This window comes from Amblyomma maculatum, chromosome 2, assembly GCF_055883805.1.
Source record: "Amblyomma maculatum isolate TAMU_Amacu chromosome 2, ASM5588380v1, whole genome shotgun sequence".
Lineage (NCBI taxonomy): Eukaryota > Metazoa > Arthropoda > Arachnida > Ixodida > Ixodidae > Amblyomma > Amblyomma maculatum.
Genome location: NC_139345.1, coordinates 219134956 through 219157289, shown reverse-complemented (window position 1 = coordinate 219157289; position 22334 = coordinate 219134956). Strand labels below are relative to the sequence as shown.

General features: G+C 47.9%; 1 protein-coding gene across 1 annotated transcript in view; it reads left to right on the top strand.

Annotated features, from left to right (window-relative positions):
- The first annotated feature begins 1247 nt into the window (after window positions 1-1247).
- Window positions 1248-22334, top strand: part of LOC146201312 (ATPase WRNIP1-like) — a 144275-nt gene continuing 123188 nt past the window's right edge. Inside the window, exon 1 of the mRNA XM_084595757.1 lies at window positions 1248-1671. Within this exon, the coding sequence (XP_084451883.1) occupies window positions 1567-1671 (105 nt within the window). The 5' untranslated portion in view covers window positions 1248-1566. The remainder of the gene's footprint in view (window positions 1672-22334) is intronic.

Here is a 22334-nt window from a genome sequence, read left to right as displayed (position 1 = left end):
AATAGTTATAAAAAAAAAAACCATCGGGAAGCAAACGAAAATCAAGTTTTTTTTTGCGGTTTCCTTGGAAATCATACGAGAGCAATGTGTCGCATCGTTAACAGTGGCACCCGGCCTTGCAGACGCAACTGGCATCCGTGATATTGCGTGGGTTCGCCAACAACTACATACAAAAAAAAATGAATTACATATGTGGTGAAGAGATGCCGAAAGGGCCGAATAAAACTTACCTCCAAGCTGACGTCGTAGAAGGCGGTTTTCATTTCAGCAGCGCATTTTCTGAAGATATCCGAGGGCCCTTCTGCACTGTGAAGTTCCCCGCGCACTCCATGCACGTGCTGGCTTCGTACAGTTTCTTACCGCGCACCAAGCAGTTATTCTTAAATTAAGTCAACATTCCCGATCGCCCGAAATCCCCCGAACAGCACGCGCTGTGGAGCTTGCTTAGCCATGGCTGTTTTTCCGCGCACTGAACCGTCACCACTCGTTTCGACGCATCAAGTAGAAAATAAAAACTACAGCAGAAATGCCGAGCGCCGAAAAAGCACGTGCACGCAAGGCCCGACGCCTTAGGGTACAGCCTGCTCGTCCCGTCTTTGGAAAGACGTTTTTTTTTTTTTTTTTTTTTTTTTTAAGGAGCCTCTTTATTGACCAACGGAGCCCAGCTCTCGGCTGTTGCTTCTGGGGGGTCTAGCATGCCGTTTCCACATACACTGCCACCGAAGCGAAAAGCCAGTGCTGCGCATTGCACACTGGCTTAGTTTTTGTTTTATTTATGTCGTTACTTCCAAAGTACCATATTGTTCGGGTTCCGAATTCCTACTTCAAAGAAGAAAAAACCCCATAGAGCCGCCAGCATAAGCGCTCGCGCGCCGACGATGCGCTGCGCCCAAAGCGCCGGCGGCTTTCTACCAGACGGCAAGAATGGGTAGCGGCTTTCTTCGCTTTGCTTTTGGTTTATTTTTCAACACGCACACATGGTACATGTGTCTGTTATGTACGCGTGTGGCAGGAGGCAGGAAATGACCGACAAACGTTTTCTTCTAACAAGGTTTCTGCCGAGAAGAGTAGACTTCGCGTTCACTCCGCCGCCTCTCTCCGACGAGCAGACATACCACATATGGGTGCGCCGGCGGGAGGTGGCGCTACTTGTTCCGGAGCAGTGGCGCCTCCATACCAGCGCACTAGGCCCATGACTAACCACCACGACCGGCTTTATTACTTAATAGTAATAAGTAATAAAGCCGGTAGTGCTAACCACCATGCCGACCATACCGTGACGTACCGCCCAGTACCGGTGCTGCCCCTGACGGCCGCGTCATGCGTAGCTCCTCGCGGCGGCGCCGTCGCTCGGAGCAACGTTACCTGAACACATGGACATGGAGGATGTTTGACGCTTGATTGGCAGGAAACGCGTGTGTGTTAGCGAACAACTGTAGCGAACTAGTGTCTGTTGCCTTGAGACAGAGCAATGACAGGGAAATAGCACGCTGGAGAAGCCCTTGGCACCCTGTTTGTACTGTGCATACATGAATATCTCTACTTCCGTGAAAGCGTGCCGCTGTGATGTTTTCCAGAGGGCAACCTCAGCTTAAGCGACCAAGGCGCGAAGACGCCGCACCTAAGAACTTTCCCATCTTTTCATCCCTCCCGACAAGCAGCGACATGAAGGTGAGCGGTGGCAGGCATGCACCCGACGAAGGCCGCTTCAAAATCAGCTCAGCAGCGACTCGTGTGCGCGCGGCGTTGCCGAAGGCATGTGTGTATGCCTCTGGGCAAGCTGATCGGTGACAGCTTTCGGCTTTGTTGCAGAAGCTATTGACAACTGTAGGCAATAAATTTACGGCACAGGCTGGCACCGATTTCAGAGAGTTTTCGCGATTTCTTATTGATGTGAGATGACTAGTTAATCATAGTTCATTAGTACTGGTTACTGCCACGGAGCAAGAGGGGGGGCTGAGAGGGGTAGTTTCATAAAAAGAGAAGTGTAACCATTCATTTCGCGGACTGAAGATAACATGAACGCTTCTGTTATCATCGCTTCCCTTTTGTGTGCGTGGGAACAGGATTTAAGTGACTGTGCTTAAAGTAAACATAGATATGAGGACTGTGGCATATTCGAGAAAGCAAGGCGAAAATCGTAACCGGTCTAATTGCTGCCGTGTGCTAGGCTTTTAAAAGTGCCATATCAGTGCCACTGTTTGGGGCTTCCTTTGAGGGGCACCTGCTTTTGCACTCTTAAATTATTTCTTGCTATCAGCTGTAAATTAACTGCTAATTTGAAATGTTACTTAATATGCTTGTTCGTTCTTAAGTGCCTGTTGGAAATATATATATTTTTGGCATACCCTATTTCGGGGTTTTCAGTGCCTCGGTATCTGGGCCCTTGCTCATAAAGCTGTCTCCTCTACGTCCACTGTGGGCTGCAGTTTGTTTATAGATGTCACATCAATGTGTAGTGAATTATTTCCATTCCGTCAAGGGCACACTGAATCAACTTGCAACGTGGTCTTGTGATGCAAGACTTTTAATGGTGTCTCCTCATGGCTGCTGTTGTACTATGTGAGCTGGGAGTGGTATTTCTTTCCTTCTCATCTTATTTGATTCTGCAATAAAACTTTGGTTGGGCCTAGTTGGTTCATGATTTTCTACGGAACTGATGAGCGCAAACAGATGACAATCCACAGATAAGAAGAGAACACAAGGACAGGCGCTAACTAACTACTACTTTATTCTTCATGGCAACAACGCATATATAGACCTCAAACCACACTTGTGTAAGTAGACAAGGATCCGGCAAGTCATTTGATCGAAACTAGTAAAAAGGGAATAGCGTCTTCATGCATGGAGTCGGCTCTCAGAAAATCGTGTATGCATAAAATGCAGGCAAGTTTCGACAATCAAGTGCGCCGGCTATTGGCAGCAGGTTTCTCTTTGTCGCTCATAACAGCTGTTGCCGAGGCTCTGATTAAAAAGCAAAAAGCTGGAACGCCAAGTCAGAGGTCGGAGGCCGAATGTAAACATTCAGACCGGTGGTGGTCTGACCGGAGCCCAATCAGCCGTTCTTCTACAGTTCATTTCTTGTACATGGGCTTCTATTTTGTGTCGAAACATCGATTTGTCTAACCCAGCAATACTGTCTCCCATCATCGCCGTGTGTATCTGCCGAGCCCGCACTGCGTCGTGGCATTGCCGATACGATACCTGCCCTCCGGATGTGCAAGCACTTTGTGGCTGGTTACGACCTTCTACGGGCACAACAGAAGAATTTGCAGAATTCTCAAGAGTGAATGGTGGCGGCAGGCGAGGCTGTTCAAGGACTTACTTCGGACTAAGTGCCTGGTTGAGAACACTCGCCGTAATCAGCGTGTGTTTCGTGAGTGGTGTACGACTACCGATCAGCTGACAGAATTCCTTTGGAGCGCAGTCCGTCCAACCCTCCCAAAAGGTACGAGAAGACCGGCATCAGAAGGAAAGCTTTTGGTCTTGGATGATGTCGTGTTGGATTCTAAGCATGAAAAGACTTTACGCCTCGGACCAAAGTTCTGTCTTGACCCTGGGATGTTAACGGTTGAGAAGTTGGCTTTTGCTCGCAGTGTATCGTCCAAGCTCAGTTCGATGATAGGTCTAGGTGTATTTCAGAGTGCGTTGATGCGGTCATCATCATCATCATCACCAGCCTGATTATACCCACTGCAGGGCAAAGGCCTCTCCCATATTTCTCCACTTAACCCGGTTCTGTGCTAGCTGCATCCACTTGACCCCTGCAAACTTCTTAATCTCATCCGCCCACCTAACTTTCTGCCGCCCCCTGCTACGCTTTCCTTCCCTTGGAATCCAGTTTGTTACCCTCAGCGACCATCGGTTATCCTCTCTTCGCACTACATGTCCTGCCCAAGTCCATTTCTTCTTCTTAATTTCTACTAGAATGTCGGTAACTTGAGTTATTTCTCTGACCCACTCTACACGCTTTCTATCTCTTAATGTTACCCCTACCATTTTTCGTTCCATAGCCCTCTGGGTTGTCCTCAACTTAAGTAGAACTCTCTTGCTTAGCCTCCACATTTCAGCCCCATAGGTGAGTACAGGCAAGATGCAACTGTTGTTGTTGTTGTTGATGCGGTAGCCAGTAGCAAGTCTAGTGGTCGGCGTAGTAGCAGGTTTCGCTCGTTGGTCAATTACCTGTGTGACAATCGTTTGCACGTTGTGCAGTCTGATAAAGAAGGCTACTTTGTTGCACTGTCCGAGAAACAGTTTTCAGAAAAAGCATGTGAGTCAGTAAGGAAGCATTTTAGAGTGAGCAGAAAGGATCCGGTTGAGTGCAAGAAAGAGGCTGTGGCATTATTGCATGAATTTGGGCTAGAGAATTTGGCAAGCAAAGTAAAGAAAGCTGAACTTCCAGTTCTTGAAATTTTCTTTTCAGCAAAAACGCATAAGCCTGGCATCCCTTTCCGAGCAATAGTTTCTGAGCGCCAGACTTGGCAAGTAGTCGTATCGTCTTACCTTAACAATCATTTGTCAGCACTTTCCGTTATTGACCCGTTTCTTGTGCCTAACTCAGAGACCGTTGTAAAGCATCTTTTGAACGAGAATATGGCTTCTTGCTCTGGCTTTAGCATAGATGTGGTTGACTTGTTTTATTCTCTTCCCCATAATCAACTTCTACAATGTGTGAAGAATTGCATCACAGAGGATAATGATGAGTGTTTGTTTCGAAATGAGTGCAATATAACTCTTGGATCCTTCCTGGAACTTTTGTCATTTTATCTTCAGAACACCTATGTAATGTGGGACGATAAATTATTCATGCAGAAGTCTGGCGTGTGCATAGGCGCTAAAGTAGCCCCCGTTCTCAGCAAGATTTATCTTAGTTATGTCGACCGAAAAATAGAGTGACCTAACAGGAAAGATCATTCGTATATTCCGATACGTAGATGATTTCCTTGTTTTAGTTAGATCCTTGGATGCTGTAAATGTGCCTCAAATCCTTGACATTTTTGCTCGGAATGGTACGGGACTGAAGTTCACCTTTGAGGTTCCTCAGAAAAATGTATTGCAATTTTTAGATTTAAAGTTGACTTTTAATATGAATCATGTGTGTTGGCAGTACTCTCCTAGGAGTGTAAAGCCTCTTTTAAACTACAAGTCATGTCACTCCAAACTTGTTAAATCTGGAATAGTAACAGCTTGTTTTAGGATGGCTGTCAATAAGTCTTGTGCACATCAAATGTATAATAGCCTTGAAATCCAAGCTAATAGATGTAGGGAGGCTGGTTATCCAGACTCAGTGCTTGTAGCTAGTGCTGATAAGGTTTTGCGTTCTCTGAAGTGTTCCGGACAGATAGAAAGAAAAAATGAAAGAAATAAAATTGCAGTTGTGCCTTATATACATGCATTATCACATCGTTTTAAAAAAATAGGCGCAAAATATGGCGTACAGGTGTTGTTTTCAGCCCCTAATAAGATTGGCAAGGTAGGTGCAGCGGTTCAAAGAAAGCTGGGGGGCACAAGAAGTAAGAACAGATGCCAGGTCAATCACGCCAAGAGTTTCATTAGTTGTAGGATGGGTGTAGTATACCAAATACCATTGTCCTGTGGCCGTACGTATATTTGGGCAGACAGGCCGTTGCATCAATATTAGGCTGATGGAGCATGCGCAGTCCTTAAAAAAGAATGAAACAAACTTAGCAAAACATTGTAACGTGTGTGAGTGTGTACCTTTCTTTTTTGATACTAATATATTGTTTCTTCATAAAGACCAGACTACTCGAGAAAATCGCCGAGGCTTTCCATATTAACCGAAAGCAAAATGTTTGTGTAAGTAAAACGTCCGTCGCATTGACAGAAAAAGAGATGACCATGCTGCACAATCGATAGTGCGTCAGCAGTTTTCACCACGTGCGTGTGATGGGGGGAGTTTTACATGTGTTGATATAGATTTTTATACATTTTTGACTATGCGCATGTGGGTACAACAAGTGTGTGTACTTATATTTATTTTTATTTATTTATTAGATACTGCAGACCTTGCTCAGGTCCAAGCAGGGTGGTAAAATACAACAATATTACAAGTGAACAATACATCAATCAATGGAAACAGGCAACAGCGAGTCATTCCAATCTGCAATTGTTCGGGGGAAAAACGAAAATTTGAAGACATCCGTCCTTGCAAAATAAGGTGTTAGTGAATTCGGATGGTGGTGTCGAGTAAGCCTAGATGTTGAAAGAGACAGATAAGATGAAGAGCCAAATGCTAAATTCCCTTCACAAAGCATGGAAAGTAACCGCAGTCGTAAGTCTTTCCTTCTATGTTCAAGAAGTTCAATACCATTATTACGCATTATTTCTGAGGGAGAGTCGTATCTAGAGAATTTGGAATAGATAAATCGTACTGCTTTTCTCTGTACCCTTTCGAGACTTTTAATATTTTGTTTTGTAAACGGGTCCCAAACTACACACGCATATTCAAGTTTAGGTCTAATTAAGGAATAATAGGCAAGCAATTTTACGTTAGGTGGGGCACTTTTAAGCTTGTGCCGCAAAAAATATAATTTACGCAGGGCCGAAGAACAGATATTATCAATGTGTAAATTCCATGATAAATTGTTAGCAATTGTGACACCCAAGTACTTATAATTGGTTCGTTCCTGCAAAGGCAACGAATCTAACGTGTAAGTAAAGGATAATGGAGCTTTTTGACGAGAGAAACGAAGAAAGACAGTTTTTTCAGTGTTAAGCCTCATTCCCCAGATATTGCACCAATCAGAAATGCCAGCAAGAGAAGCATTTAAATCAATTTGATCGTTTGGTGACATGATTTCGCGAAAGAGCACACAATCATCCGCAAACAAACCGATTTTCACAGTGGAATTGATTGCAGTAGTAATGTCATTTATGTAAATTAAAAAAAGCAATGGGCCTAGGACACTTCCTTGAGGGACCCCTGATGTGACCGGAAGACAGCCAGATTGTTGCTCATTAACAGATACGAACTGGTGGCGATTTGTTAAATAGTTCGTTATCCATGCGATCAAAATTTCAGGAAGTTCAAGATGTCGCAGTTTTAGAATCAGTTTGTCATGTGGAACAGTATCGAAGGCTTTGCTGAAATCAAGAAACAGCGCATCAATTTGACCATTTTTATCAAGGCTTGAGGCGAGTGAATGTATTACAGTGACTAGTTGTGTAACTGTCGAATAGCCTTTTCTGAATCCGTGCTGAAAATGAGACAGTATTGAGCGTTTATCCAGAAATTCATTAATCTGATTGGCAACAATATGTTCAATTAGCTTACAACATGAGGATGTCAGTGATATCGGACGGTAATTTTCTAACAATGAACGGTCGCCCTTCTTGAACACCGGCACAACTCTGGCTATCTTCCAGTCATCCGGTAATTTTCCAGCGATTAATGAAGCACGAAATATAATAACAAGGAACTTTGCAATGGATTCAGCATATCGTTTCAAAAAAATGTTTCCGAGGTTGTCAGGACCACTTGAGGATTTAGTTTTTAAGTTTAATAGCATCGAAACTATGCCAGGTTGCGAAATAAAATTTGTCTCAGATGGATGAAACATTTTTTCATTGGATGAACAAATACCAGAATTAGAAAATACGCTATGAAAATAACAATTGAAATGACTCGCAATATCCCGGTGATCGGTAATGATTGAACCATCAATGTAAATCTGGGATACTGGTTTCTTTTTTTCGCTCATATGGTTCCAGAACTTTTCGGGCTGTTCAACAATAAAGTTTGGTAATACTGTATTGAAGTAGCGTTCCTTCGAGGTCCGTACTGCACGCGCAAGTTTTTCTTTCATTTCTTTAACGTGATCGAGTTGAAGGGGTTTTTTCTTTAACCTTTTTATCTTGCGGGTCATGTGAATAATGTCACGTGTCATCCACGGATTTTGTTTGTGAATTACTTTGCATTTATCAGGCACAAAGTTATCAATACAGAACTGACAAATGTCTTTAAAACGGCGCCAAAGTGTTGTCACGTCACTGTCGTTAAAGTCTGTGAGGCAGGTTTCCATATGTTCTATTACGGCTGCATCATTTGCGCGTGAGTAGTCCTTGAAGGATCGCTTTACAGGTTTTTCATATGAGGCGGAAGAGACTATGGGTACACCGATACTGACTAGACGGTGATCAGATATACCTTCTACAACTGCAACATTATACTCAGTTAACATTCGGGGCAGAAATACCAGATCAAGCACAGATTCGCAGGGTCCTTGCACACGTGTTGGCTCCTGAACTATTTGAATTAAATCGTGCGTTAGCATTATGTCAAGCATAATGTTTAAATGTTTACTGGTCCGCGAAAGTGCTTGCAAACGTTCCCAATTGATGTCAGGTAAATTTAGGTCACCTACTAGTAACAATTTATTTGATTGGAATTGAGACAAGTTTCCTTGTAGCTTGACTAAATACTCAGGCGGCGCATCGGGAGGTCTGTAAATGGCGAACAAAACAAATTTGTGCCCCCAACACGTGATTTTTATGCCTAAACTTTCGAGACTTGGGTCATCTTCCAGGACAACAGCTTCTATATGGTTCTTAATAAGGACTGCAACGCCGCCTCCCCTAGAATTCCGATCCTTGCGGAAAACTTGATAGCACTGAGGGAACACATCTTCGTCACTTATTTCAGACCGCAGCCACGTCTCCGTTATCACTGCTATATGTGGATCATGCTCTAATAAAGTAACTTCAAGATTTTCTGTTTTGTTTAACACGCTGCGAGCGTTGAGGTTAATAATACGCAGTTGCTTGTCGCACTTTTGTAAAAAGCGTCAAGTTTCTGGCTGCGGGGAGGGTTTGCTGTTAATCTTTACACGCATGTTCTTGGCCTCATCCCAGAAAAAAAGTTCTTTATCAATCTTGAGTTTGTCATGAACTAGGTATATTTTTCTACCCTCAAGTTTATCAGCTTGTGCGCTGTCCCACAGAAGCTTCCTTTTTTTTAGTGTAGCTTGAGAGTAGTCATTCCTAATACTTATGTTCGAGCCTTTAAGTTTTTTGCAGTTTTCAAATATCAGTTTCTTTTCATTGAAATCCTGGAGATAGAGGATCACTGGACGATTAGTGCCTTCTCGGCCAAGCCTGTGAATGCGGCCGATAGAATTGCACTCCACATTCAACTTATCCTTCATTACCTCCGTTATAACCTTTTCCTTGAGCAGCTCTTCTGTTTCATCGGGGATGTCAGTTATGCCATGAATAACTATATTTGACCGCCTGTTTCGGTCCTCCAGATCTGTTAACTTTTTGTCTGGAAGCCAATGACGTGTTCCAATGATTTAAGGGTAGTTTCAACCTGATCGTCGTGAGAAGGAGAAGCTTCTGATAGCTTTTCTTCAATTTTAGTGAACATCTGTTGAAGGTTACTTATCATTTTTTCGGCATTAGTTAACTGAGCTTTCATTTCGGAAATGTCATTACAAATAGCAGTTTGACCTTCAAGCAACTGCTCAAACAGCTCTTTCTGCGTTGGACCAGGGTTGGCCTCAATGTCCCCACAAAGAAGCAACTTGCAAACATGAAAACACTCGTATGCTAGTTCGAGACACTTCCGTGGGCACGGCAGGACAATAATGCTGCGACAATCGCTGCGCAATGAACTGCCGTAAGAACTAACCTGCAGAATGCAGAGCAGATTTCTGGTTAGTGACATAGCCAGGCTGCGTCCGCCGTGCCCACAGAAGATGTACTCATGAGGTGCTTCTTTTATAGCGGCGTGAGTTGATGACGTCACACCACGACTGCCAGGTGGCGTCGCTAGCTGAGGCATGATGTCTGGAAATGGCCATGTTGAAATCCGGTCCGTGGAAAAATCAGGACGAAGGCGGTTGGTGACGATGATGCCATCAAATTGCGAACACGTGTAGCCGCTTGTTGCCGCAGATGCGACGAGCTGCAGAATGCAGAGCAGATTTCTGGTTAGTGACATAGCCAGGCTGCGTCCGCCGTGCCCACAGAAGATGTACTCATGAGGTGCTTCTTTTATAGCGGCGTGAGTTGATGACGTCACACCACGACTGCCAGGTGGCGTCGCTAGCTGAGGCATGATGTCTGGAAATGGTTAGTTGAAATCCGGTCCGTGGAAAAATCAGGACGAAGGCGGTTGGTGACGATGATGCCATCAAATTGCGAACATGTGTAGCCGCTTGTTGCCGCAGATGCGACGAGCTGCAGAATGCAGAGCAGATTTCTGATTAGTGACATAGCCAGGCTGCGTCCGCCGTGCCCATACTCTTCCGTTCTTCGAATAAAATCAGTTGTCAGTTCAGCGCTGTCGTTGTCCACTTCTCCTTTTTGTCTCGTCTTTTTGCGCACTATACATTACTGTCCATCATGGTTCACCAACTCGCCCAATCAGCCGTTCTTCTACAGTCGTGGTCCCTTATTTTCATAAGGTGTCACATCATATGAAGAAGATAGCAAAGAGGCATTCTATCCCTCTGGCATTTTCTGCCCTGAACAAGCTATCTAAGCTCTGCTCCCGCACGTGCGGTGATGGGCGTCTTGGCTGCCAAATCAGGCACGGAACTACTCATGTTCTATGCGCCATTGGAGTGGTGTATTCCACTCCACTTTCCTGCGGGAAGACGTACATTGGGCAGACTGGCCGCTGTGTTAATGAGCGATTCAGGGAGCATGCGCTTAATGTTAAGAAAGATGACATAGGTGTTCATCTCGTGTCCCATATTCTTGCTTGCAAGTGTGCACCAGGATTTGATGAGACGGCGATTCTTGACAGAAGCAAAAATGAACATGCGCTGTTGGCACTTGAAGCCTTTCATATCAAGAAAAAAGGTGAAAACTGGATTAGCGATACTTCTATCTCTTTGTACGAAGCCAAATATAAGTTCCTGTGCGCACGACGTTATTAACTTGGATCAAATGACTTGCCGGATCCTTGTCTGCTTACACAAGTTTGGTTTGAGGTCTATATATGCGTAGTTGCCATGAAGAATAAAGCAGTTGTTAGTTAGCGCCTGTCCTTGTGTTCTCTTCTTATCTGTGGATTGTCATCTGTTTGCGCTCTTCAGTTCCGTAGGAAATATTTGATTCTGGTTTGCTACATCGTGCATCTAGCACAAGCTAGCTGCACTCAGCCAGGGCATGGGCACACTGACTCATCACCACCACTGTTGTGTTGTGAAGGCTAAAGACATCAAATGGTTGCTGGTGAATTATTGATTTATAAATATTGCAATCCCATAGGGGATTTTAGCAGGATGGGATGCAATGTGACGTATACTATTGTAGGCAACAAGAGGACAATGTAACCAGTATACGAAGTTCAGTAAAAAGCAACAACTGAAACATAAATCATGGTAAGAGGAACATTGATCACAGATCAAGGCATGAGCAAAACAGCAGGCAGTAAAACAATCCCATCGTCGAGGTTATTCCATTCAGTAATGATCCTGGGAAAGAAAGAATGAAGCCGTTATTGCGAGCGGAATAAGGAGCTACTCTTAGTGCGTGCTTTTGTCATGTGGCATATCCTGTAGCAAAAGGAAATAAGTGTGAAATGTCTACTTTATAATGATCTTTGAGTAACTGAAATAAAAATTTTAGGTGCACAGCTCTGTTCTTTTCAGTTATGGTGGGAAGTAATAAAGGTGACTTCAATAACAGTGCAGGTAGAAAGAAGGGAAGGCAGAAGAGAATAGAGCGCTGACTTCCAACTATTTATTTCGCCAAGCGTGCCATGTATGCCGAGCAGAACAACGCTTGCGCGAGCGCACTCATTAGGCCGAAGAGTCGTTCACGAGTTATATAGAAGACATCGTTGACCTCTGCAAACGTGTCGACCCCTAATGTCCGAAGCGGATAAGATCGAAAACATCCTAAAGGGCATCTCTCAGGACTCGTGCCAGATGCTGTGGGTGAAAAGTCCTGCCACGGTCAGTGACGTGATCAAACTTTGCCAGAGCTATGACGAGCTTCGTAAAAAGCGCGCTTCTACCCGGCGGTCCAGTGGTAAAGACGACGCCATCTCTGCACTAACGCTGGGCGGTTCTACTCCATCAGTGGACAGCCCTTGGCTTCAACAAATCAAAGCGTTCGTTCGAGAAGAGGTCGCCCGCCAGCTATCACTGATCTCTAAGTTACAGGATACTGGCCGCCTTGTTCCTGACGTGGCTCCGTCTTTGGCCCCTACCATACGGCGTCCATGCAAGATCACATCGCTGATGTTCTTCCGCCCAGCTCCATGCTCCCGCCCAGCCCTGTGCTGCCGCCCAGCCCCGTGCCGGCGCAAGTAACGGCACCACTGACTTACGCCCAAGTTGCGGCCAGGCCGCTAATGCCATCAGCATCTCTTTCCTACCAGGCCGCTCCTTCCAACCTTCCTTCGCCTTTGCCAGGGTCTGCATTCCATGCCCCTATTCCAAGGGTACGCCAACGCCCTACGAACCCTTGGCGAACCGCCGACAACCGGCCAATTTGCTACTCTTGCGGGCTGCCGGGCCATGTCGCACGCCTTTGCCGCCAACGCCTTCCACCTTCTCGAGCTGATCTCTGGAACTACTCCTACGATACGGACCAGCCCTTGTCGAGAACTCCGCCCGGTTCCGACTTTGTATCTCGCGGCAATCAAATGTATACCACTCGTCGATCACCTTCCCCTCGTTGCCGTTCCCCGTCCCCACTTCGACGTTCTACCGGCACTGTTGAGGGAAACTAACAGTCGCAGTTCCCAGGGCAAGAACTGCGCTTGGTTCGAACTCTTCAAGTCCTCGGTGTTCTCCCACTAACGTAATACAAGTGTTTGTCGACGGCGTCGCAATACTCGCTCTTGTCGACACGGGCGCTGCCGTATCAGTCATCAGTGAAGCTCTTTGCCGTCGTCTTCGTAAGATGACCACCGCTTTTTCCGACTTTTCGCTTCGCACCGCCTCATCACAGCGCATTCATCCCTCAGCGGCGTGCATGGCCCATGTTCTCATCGAAGACGTCTTATACACCATCGAGTTTATTGTATCGTCTCACTGCTCACACGACATCATCCTGGGCTACAATTTCCTTTCCACTCATCGTGCCGTTATTGACTGCGCCCGCGCGGAAGTTTCCTTTTTACCTCTTTGTGATACCGTCTTGTGTGACGTCCCTACCCGGCCTGCAAAACTCCTCGTCGCCAATCACACAGACATTCCTCCATTTTCTGCTGCCCTCGTTCCACTCTCCTGTGAAAGCGTTATTAGTTCGACTGTCTTCTTCACACCTTCCGACGCCGCTTCATGCCATCCCTGCCTCCTGCTTCCATTTGCTGTCCTCAAGTTCGAAGATGGCCTTAGTGCAATGTACGTCTCAAATCCATTTTCGTGCTCGTCCGTCCTGCTACGCGGCGAGTGTCTCGGTCGTATTGAAGAACTTGATCCCGCGCTTGTAAATACGCTTCCTGCCACGCCTACTTCATTAGACGTTAATGTTCTCAGCTCTTGCGATATATCGACCGCTTCGACACCACCCGATGTTCTTCAACAAGCTATTGGCGCAGATCTTCCACCCGCACAACGCGATCAGCTCGCTGCTCTTCTACAGAACCTCACTTCTACCTTCGACCTTCCTCACACTGCTCTGGGTCGCACGTCTGTCGTTACGCACACAATCGACACTGGTACAAACGCACCTTTACGACAGCGTCCTTATCGCGTGTCAGCCTCTGAGCGCCAACATTGCTGATAACGTGGACGACATGCTTCGCCGGGGCGTCATACAGCCATCTAACAGTCCATGGGCTTCTCCGGTTGTTTTGGTCACTAAGAAAGATGGTTCCATCCGGTTTTGCGTCGATTACCGTAGACTAAACAAGATCACGCGCAAAGATGTCTATCCTCTGCTGCAAATCGACGACGCCTTGGACTGTTTACAGGGAGCCGAGTATTTCTCCTCATTGGATTTGCGCTCTGGCTACTGGCAGGTACCGATGGCTGATGATGACCGCTTGAAAACTGCCTTTATAACACCGGACGGCTTGTACGAGTTCAATGTTATGCCCTTTGGCCCTTACAATGCCCCAGCTACTTTGGAGCGCCTGATGGACACTGTTCTTCGTGGACTCAAGTGGCAGACCTGTCTTTGTTATCTGGATGACATCGTAGTTTTTTCCACCGACTTTTCTTCTCACCTTCTCTGCCTAAAGCATGTCCTCACGTGTCTCGCCGACGCTGGGCTTCAGTTGAATTTGAAGAAGTGCCACTTTGCCGCTCGAAAACTCACAATTCTAGGCCACGTAGTCTCTAAAGACGGCATTCTTCCTGATCCCACCAAACTTCGCGCAGTTGCAGAGTTTCCGAAGCCAACCTCCCTGAAGCAGCTTCGGAGTTTTATCGGCCTCTGCTCCTACTTTCGACGCTTTATCTTGAACTTCGCCTCTATCATCGCTCCTCTGACCCAGCTCCTTGCCTGTAGCTCCGACCTTTCCTTCTGGACTCCAGCCTGCGACAAAGCCTTTAACCTTGAGGTAACAGCGCGGAACACAGGACGGGAGCACAAGATTAGAGGACGACACAACGAGCACTCGTTGTGTCGTCCTCTAATCTTGTGCTCCCGTCCTGTGTTCCGCGCTGTTACCTCAAGATGCATAACCAACATGCCCAAGCTGCTATTAAAGCCTTTAACACTTTACGCCGCCTTTTGGTTTCGCCTCCCATTCTACGCCACTTTGATCCGACTGCGCCTACGGAGATCCACACTGACGCCAGCGGTATTGGGCTTGGTGCCGTCCTTACCCAACGTAAGCCTGGTTTCAGCGAGTATGTTGTGGCATACGCCAGCCGAACATTGATGAAAGCAGAGTCTAATTTTTCAGTCACAGAAAGGGAATGTTTGGCCATTATTTGGGCCATGGGGAAATTTCGTCCCTATCTGTATGGCCGACCGTTTTATGTTGTGACCGATCACCACGCTTTGTGCTGGCTCGCCCCTCTGAAAGACCCATGTGGTCGCCTTGCTCGCTGGGCTCTCCGTCTCCAGGAGTATGACATTCATGTCATTTATCGGTCAGGTCTGAAGCATACGGACGCGGATGCTCTTTCCCGCTCGCCATTGCCAAGTGATACCTCGTCTGACCACGTCTGTGCTTACGATTTGTCTACTCTTGCCACTATCGACATGGCTACCGAACAGCGGAATGACCCCTGGATCAGGGCACTTTTGGATTTTCTCTCAAGTCCTACTCCCGGTCATTCATCCAAAGCGCTCGTCCGGCAAGCCCACCACTTCTCCATTCGTGACGGTCTTCTCTATTGCCGCAATTATTTGCTTGATGGACGGAAATGGCTTCTAGTCATCCCGCGTCATCTCCGCGCCGAAATTTGTGCTGCGTACCACGAAGACCCACAGTGTGCTCACGGTGGCGTATTGAAAACCTACACGCGCCTACGTCTGTGATTTTACTGGCGTGGAATGTACCGCTTTGTACGACATTTCGTGCGCGCTTGCGAATCTTGTCAACGCCGAAAAACTTCTCAGAAGTTGCAGCCGTTACCCTGTCCTGCTCGCCCGTTTGACCGTTGGCATAGATTTCTATGGCCCTCTTCCTACTACTGCCGCTGGAAACCGGTGGATTATCGTGGCAGTTGACCACCTTACTCGCTACACTGAAACATCACCGTTACCCTCTGCCTCAGCAAGAGACGTTGCTTTGTTCCTTCTCAACAACTTGATTCTTCGCCACGGGACTCCAAAGGAACTGCTCAGGGACCGCGGACGCGTTTTCTTGTACGATGCTCTTGAGGCCCTACTGAAAGAATGACGCATCATTCCTCGCTCCGCTACTTCTTACCACCCTCAGACAAATGGCCTGACAGAACGCTTCAACCGTACTCTGAGTAACATGCTGCCATGTACGATTCCAACTGGGACCAGGTCCTTCCCTTCGTAACCTGCACGTACAACACTGCGATACAGACAACCACTGGATTCTCTCCATTCTTTCTTCTTTACGGGCGCGAGCCAACCTCCACAATGGACGCGCTTTTCCCCTACCGCCCTGATGTTTCTGAATCGACGCCACTCTCGTACGCCGCTCAGTACGCAGAAGAATGCCGTCAGCTCGCTCGTTCGCTTACAAAGAAAAACCAGTGGCAACAAAAACACCATTGTGACACTGGCGAGGCGCCTTCATTTGCACCCAACTCCCTGGTGTGGCTCTGGGTTCCTGCCACAACCGCCGGCCTTTCAAAGAAGCTTCTTGCTCGGTATCACGGTCCATACCGAGTCCTTCAAAAAAACATCTCCTTTCAACTATGTAGTTGAGCCCGTTACGACCTCTGCGGACTTGCGTCGCCGTGGACGTGAAATAGTTCATGTGGACCGAATCAAGCCATACTACGATCCGTCTGTCCTTACGGCTCCATGAGTCGCCAGGATGGCTCCTTCTCTGCCCGGGGGGAAACTGTAGTGTGGTAATCATCATCGTTATTGCCACTGACATGCATCGCGTGCTGGCGCTCTCGAGGACGAAGAAGTTGGTCGTCTTCGTGATTCGATACGCCTGACGCTCCGCTGCGATTCATCCTGAGCAGCTGAATCCCTCTGCGTGGACTGAATAAACACCCCCTACAATATATACACCAGCAAGTGTGAAATCATAGAAAGGGAAACGACACTCGTCATGATGCCACAGCATAGCACCAGGAGCCCAATCTCATCTAAAAATCTGAGTTCCTTCTGGCTGAAAAAGGCCAATGGCATGCTCACACACTTATCTCCCACACGTGCAATCATCACCGCCTCGATAATTTTTCAAACTCCCTGATCCTAATGTTTACTTTCAATTGTGCATTGATTAAAAGCTGGTACACATGGCTTTTTCCAATGCTGAGACATTCACATTTATTGTCGCAATTACGGCAGTGCAGGCTGAGCTGACCCTGGTTCCATTCTTTTACGTCGTTATTGTGTTCTCTGAATCTTGTGTTAACACATCTGCCCGTTTGTCCGATATATTCGCGGCTACATGACAAAGGCACGCGATATACTACACCCTTTTGACAACTGACGAAGCTGTTTTGGTGCGGGTTACACGCCAGGTAAAAGGACACCAAGGGAATACTCAATGTGACAGTGAGGACGCACTATCGAACTGGTAATCAAATGTTTTTTTTTTGTTTTTTTTCGGACATAAAAAGATGCATCGTCGCTAAAAACCACTAGGCAATGAATTCCATGATGCACAGCACAAATGTAAAAAAGAATGAAAAACAGGATTGAGAGGCCAAGAATGACAATTGCAAAAAAAAAAAAAAAAGAGAAAAAACTGGGTTGCAGTCGCAGTGACGTTAGAAAATGGCAGGGTGAGAAAACGGTGAAAAGATTAGTGAACGAGGGATGAATGGCAACGATTAACATGGCTAGAACGAAAAAGAGCAACATATGAAGGGTGCCTCTAAAAACCAAAAGCGAGATAAAACCAGAGAGGAAAGTGATTTCTTTTTTAGGTAGTGAGATGGAAGGGGTGCTGACGCAATCATCCCTAAGGCCTGAAATGAAGATGGCTTCAACAGTTTCGCACGTCAGTTGATTGTTATGTTTTTCTAGGATTGTTGTCTTATCTCTTTTTTCCTGATTGTTCGTGCGCTACTGATACAAATGAACCAGATGTGTAGTCTTTGCACAAATTGAGTTAATCTGCAGTTTCCAGTGAAAATTGTCTTTTGAGGTGACTCCATCAAGGTATGTAAATAGACCTTGATTTTAACACTGTTATGGCAGTTTCCAGTTGGGAAGCTTAGACAATACAAGACAATACCCTGTCAGATTTTTCTTTTATGCTCTTGTAAGTTTAGAAGCATTATCAGCAGTTACTGCAAAATTAGTGTCGTCAGCATGCGCGAGAACATTTGAGGAGGTTAATGTCTACGGCAGTTTGTGTTGACATAAAATAAACAAAGTGCAAATCCCTGCAGTGCTCCTGTATGCACATACTGCATGGATGATGCTTTGTTCAATGGAAATTACTGGCTGATGGTTTGGGAGGAAGTTAGAAAAAAAAAAGTCAATTACCCTCCCTCAAAGCTCTTATATTCTCAGTTTGTCAAGTGTAGTGTGTCAGTAGCTTTCGTTTTGTCAGCTGGAGAATATTGTAGCGTGTGCAACAGCAGCCGCTAGGCGGCTGCTCATCGAGAGTCTCGTGCGCGGACTCGAAGAAGTGGCCCCGTGGCGTTCGAGAAGAAGCTGAAGTCTGCTGCTGTCACTCAGTGCTCTCTGGACCTGCTCTTCTGTGCTTACTAGGTTAACCCCTTATTAAAACCAACCTTCTGGTTACGGGCCTGAACGGCTACGTGATACTGGTGGAGGTGAGGCCTTGAATTACATGTCTCGGGCCTCTCGCAGCCGCTCATCGAGTCCCAACCGGCTTCCGCTCGTGTCGACACCCGTTCATTGCTGCAGCCGTCGCCTCCGAGGTCTGGCGCCGGAATTCGCTCCTCTACCTGAACCGATGCCAGCTGACCATCAGTTCGAGACTTCTGTAATGGCACAGGCAAGTCAGCATCAGTTGCTGCTTCAGCAGCCTCGTACGCCCCCCAGTTTCCATGGCGCTACTGCGGAAGATGTCGACGACTGGATCGACCAGTTCGAGCGAGTGGCGCAATTCAATCAGTGGAGCCCTGCTCAGAAGCTGCGCAATGTATATTTCGCCCTTGAAGACTGCGCAAAAACGTGGTATGAGAATAGGGAAGCCAGTCTTCAAAGCTGGGATTCCTTTCGCCAGCAGCTGCGGGACACTTTTGCCAGCCATGACCGCCGTGATCGCGCACGCCGCCTCCTAGACGCTCGTGTGCAATTACCTAACGAGAGCGTGGCCATGTTTGCTGAGGACGTGACCCGTCTCTGCCGACGCGCTGATCCCGACATGACAGAATCAGCGAAGTTGCGCCACCTGATGCAGGGCGTAAAAGAACCCGTCTTCGCTGGTCTGGTTCGCAGTCCACCCCAAACCGTAGCGGACTTCATCAATGGAGCTACCCTCATTGAGCGAGCCCTGCAGCAATGATACCGGCGCACGGAGTCTGCCTGTCGTCAACCCTTCAGCAGTGTGGCCACATTGAACGGGTCCACTGAAGATCACTCTCTGCGTGAGCTGATCCGCGAGGTAGTTCGCGAGGAGCTCCTGAAGTTCAATCTTGGATCGCCTAACCCGACTGCCGCGGCTGTCACCGAAGCCGTGCGTGAAGAAATCCGTCAGATATTTTCACCGCTTGAGTCACTGTTGGAGCCACGTTCTATGAACTACGCAGCGGCTCTTCGTTGGCCTGCAGTGCCTCCTGCGCAACAGCTTCGTTTCGAAGCACAGCCGCCGCCCACTCTGCAGTCACCGTTCTACCAACCTTCCTACCAGCCGCCAACCCAGCAGAGCGTCATCATGCAGCCGTCCGCTCCTCAGCCACTATCCTACCAGCCTCCCTACCAGCTGCCATCCCAGCAGAGCCCCGTCATGCAGCAACCGGTTCGGAAGGCAGACATCTGGCTCACTCCTCGCCAATGGCCGCTGTGCTACCACTGCGGAGAACCTGGCCACTTGTACCGTCGTTGTCCATACCGTGAACTCGGTCTTCGGGGTTTTGCTCGTGATTCCCCGCGTCCCCGGGTCGGCGAACGCCCTCCAGAAATCGAAGAATATCTGGCAACCCGGGCAACCTCTTCGAGCGACAGTACACAGTCTTCCCCCGTGCGCTACTCGTCACCCGGCCGCCGTGAGTTTAATCATGTGCCGAGGCGCCGGTCGCCAATCCCACACCGGGGAAACTGAAGGCGGCGACCTCAGGGGGGCTGGTTGCTGACGAACGGAATCGATGTCCCGAAGACCCTCCCGTGACGACTCAGCCCGATGCTGTGACTACGATGCTTCCGCCGCCCCATGAACCCGAAACTCCCAATCAACCTCAAGCCGATCACGTTGTTAGCGCCGACCTTTCCGTTCTCGTCGACGGACACCCAGTAACCGCTTTGGTAGACACCGAAGCAGACTTTTCAATAATAAGCAAGAATTTCGCAGATCGGCTCTCCAAGGTGAAAACTGAATGGCTGGGGCCGCAAATTCGTACTGCTGGCGGTCACCTTATGACGCCAATCGGACGATGCACTGCCCGAGTAACCATTGCCGATTCAGCCTTTGTAGCCGTTTTTGTTATCCTGCCGCACTGCTGCAAGGACCTCATACTCGGCATGGCCTTTTTAAGTGAGCATGGGGCCATTATTAATGTTCCTCGTTGTACTGTAACGTTTTCGACGCCTGCAACAATGACCGCTGACTCAGAACGACGCCACGCACCTTTACGCATCGTTGACGTGGATGTATCCATGCCGCCACGTTCGTCTGCTCTCGTCACAGTCAGGTGCGACGACCAGTCCTGTGCTGCCGGTGTTGCCGAACAGAACACAGAGCTTCTGTTACATCATGGAGTGTGTGTTGCACGCGGTATAGTTCATCTGACTAATGGCCTAGCTCACGTGCTGATTACGAACTTCGGAAACGAACGGCAACGCATCGTTAAAGGCACCACGGTAGCTTATTTTGAAGGTGTCGCAGAAGCTGCCCACGACTGCTTTGTTCTTGAGACCAACACGTCTGCCAGCCAAACGCCCAACTTCGACCCTGATGTGAATCCCGCTCTATCACCGGCAGAGAAGGAAAGACTCGTCGGGCTACTCTTTCAGTTCCAAGACTGCTTCTCATCCACCTCCGCGGTTAAACAGACGCCGTTGACCAAGCACCGCATAATAACCGGCGACCGCACCCGACCAGTCCGACAGAACCCCTACCGAGTCTCACCGCGGGAATGCGAAGTCATTGCTCAACAGGTCGATGAGATGTTAAATGACGGTGTCATCCAGCCATCGAGGAGTCCCTGGGCTTCGCCTGTTGTCCTCGTTAAGAAGAAAGACTGAAGTTTAAGGTTCAGTGTGGACTACCGTAAGCTCAATCAAGTCACAAAAAAAGACGTCTACCCGCTGCCACGCATTGATGACTCATTAGACCGGCTGCGCCACGCGCGCTACTTTTCATCGCTTGATCTTAAGAGCGGTTACTGGCAGATCGAAGTCGATGAACGTGATCGCGAGAAGACAGCGTTTGTCACGCCCGATGGTCTTTATGAATTCAAAGTCCTACCTTTCGGATTGTGCTCCGCTCCGGCGACATTTCAGCGAATGATGGACGCAGTTCTATCTGGTCTTAAATGGCAGATGTGTCTAGTCTACCTGGACAACGTTGTTGTGTTTTCACCAACGTTCGAGGAACACCTCCAACGTCTCTCCGCTGTGCTACGGGCTATCAGATCTGCCGGCCTCACGTTAAAACCACAAAAGTGTCACTTTGGCTATGAAGAGCTCCTGTTCTTGGGCCACGTCGTCAGCCATCGAGGAGTTCGTCCCGACCCCGCTAAAACAACAGCCGTCACCAAATTCCCTACTCCATGTAACAAGAAGACAGTTCGCCGTTTCTTGGGCCTCTGCGCCTATTACCGCAGATTTATTGAAAACTTTTCACGCATTGCCGCTCCGTTGACACGTCTCACCCGGGATGATGTCACCTTCACCTGGACGGACAAACAGCAAAAGGCATTCGACAAGTTACGGCACCGCTTGCAGACAACACCTGTGCTTGCCCATTTCGATGCGAATGCCGATACTCTGGTCCACACAGATACCAGCAACGTGGGTCTAGGCGCTGTACTCGTCCAGTGGCAAGACGGTGCCGAGCGAGTTATCGCATACGCCAGCCGGACTTTGTCCCGTGCCGAATCGAACTATTCCACCACCGAAAAAGAATGTCTGGCTGTTGTATGGGCGGTGATGAAATTTCGACCCTATCTTTATGGCCGGCACTTTCGGGTTGTGAGTGACCACCACTCTCTGTGCTGGTTAACGAACTTGCGAGACCCCTCCGGACGCCTTGCACGATGGAGCTTATGGTGCGAGAGCCGGATCGTTATGTTGCTGCTGCGAAACAGTGAGCGCGTGGACGACTGCGATAAGGGGAAAGTCTGGTTCTTCGTCTTCCCGTGCAGCCTCGACAGGTGAACGGGACAAGCAGTCAGCGCCGTTGTGCTGATGTCCAGACTTATACACGATGGTCATGTCGAACTCCTTTATCGATTTTCTGGAAGCGCGCACTACAGAAGTTCCCCGTCTCTTCGCCAGAACGCATTCATCGTTCTGCATGCGAAACAATGTCTTATACAAGATCAACTTCGCTCCGACGGGAAGAGATTACCTCCTCGTCGTACCACAGTCTCTTTCTGAAGAAATCTTACAGGCATGTCATGACGAGCCCACCGCGGGTCACCTGGGGTATGCTCGAA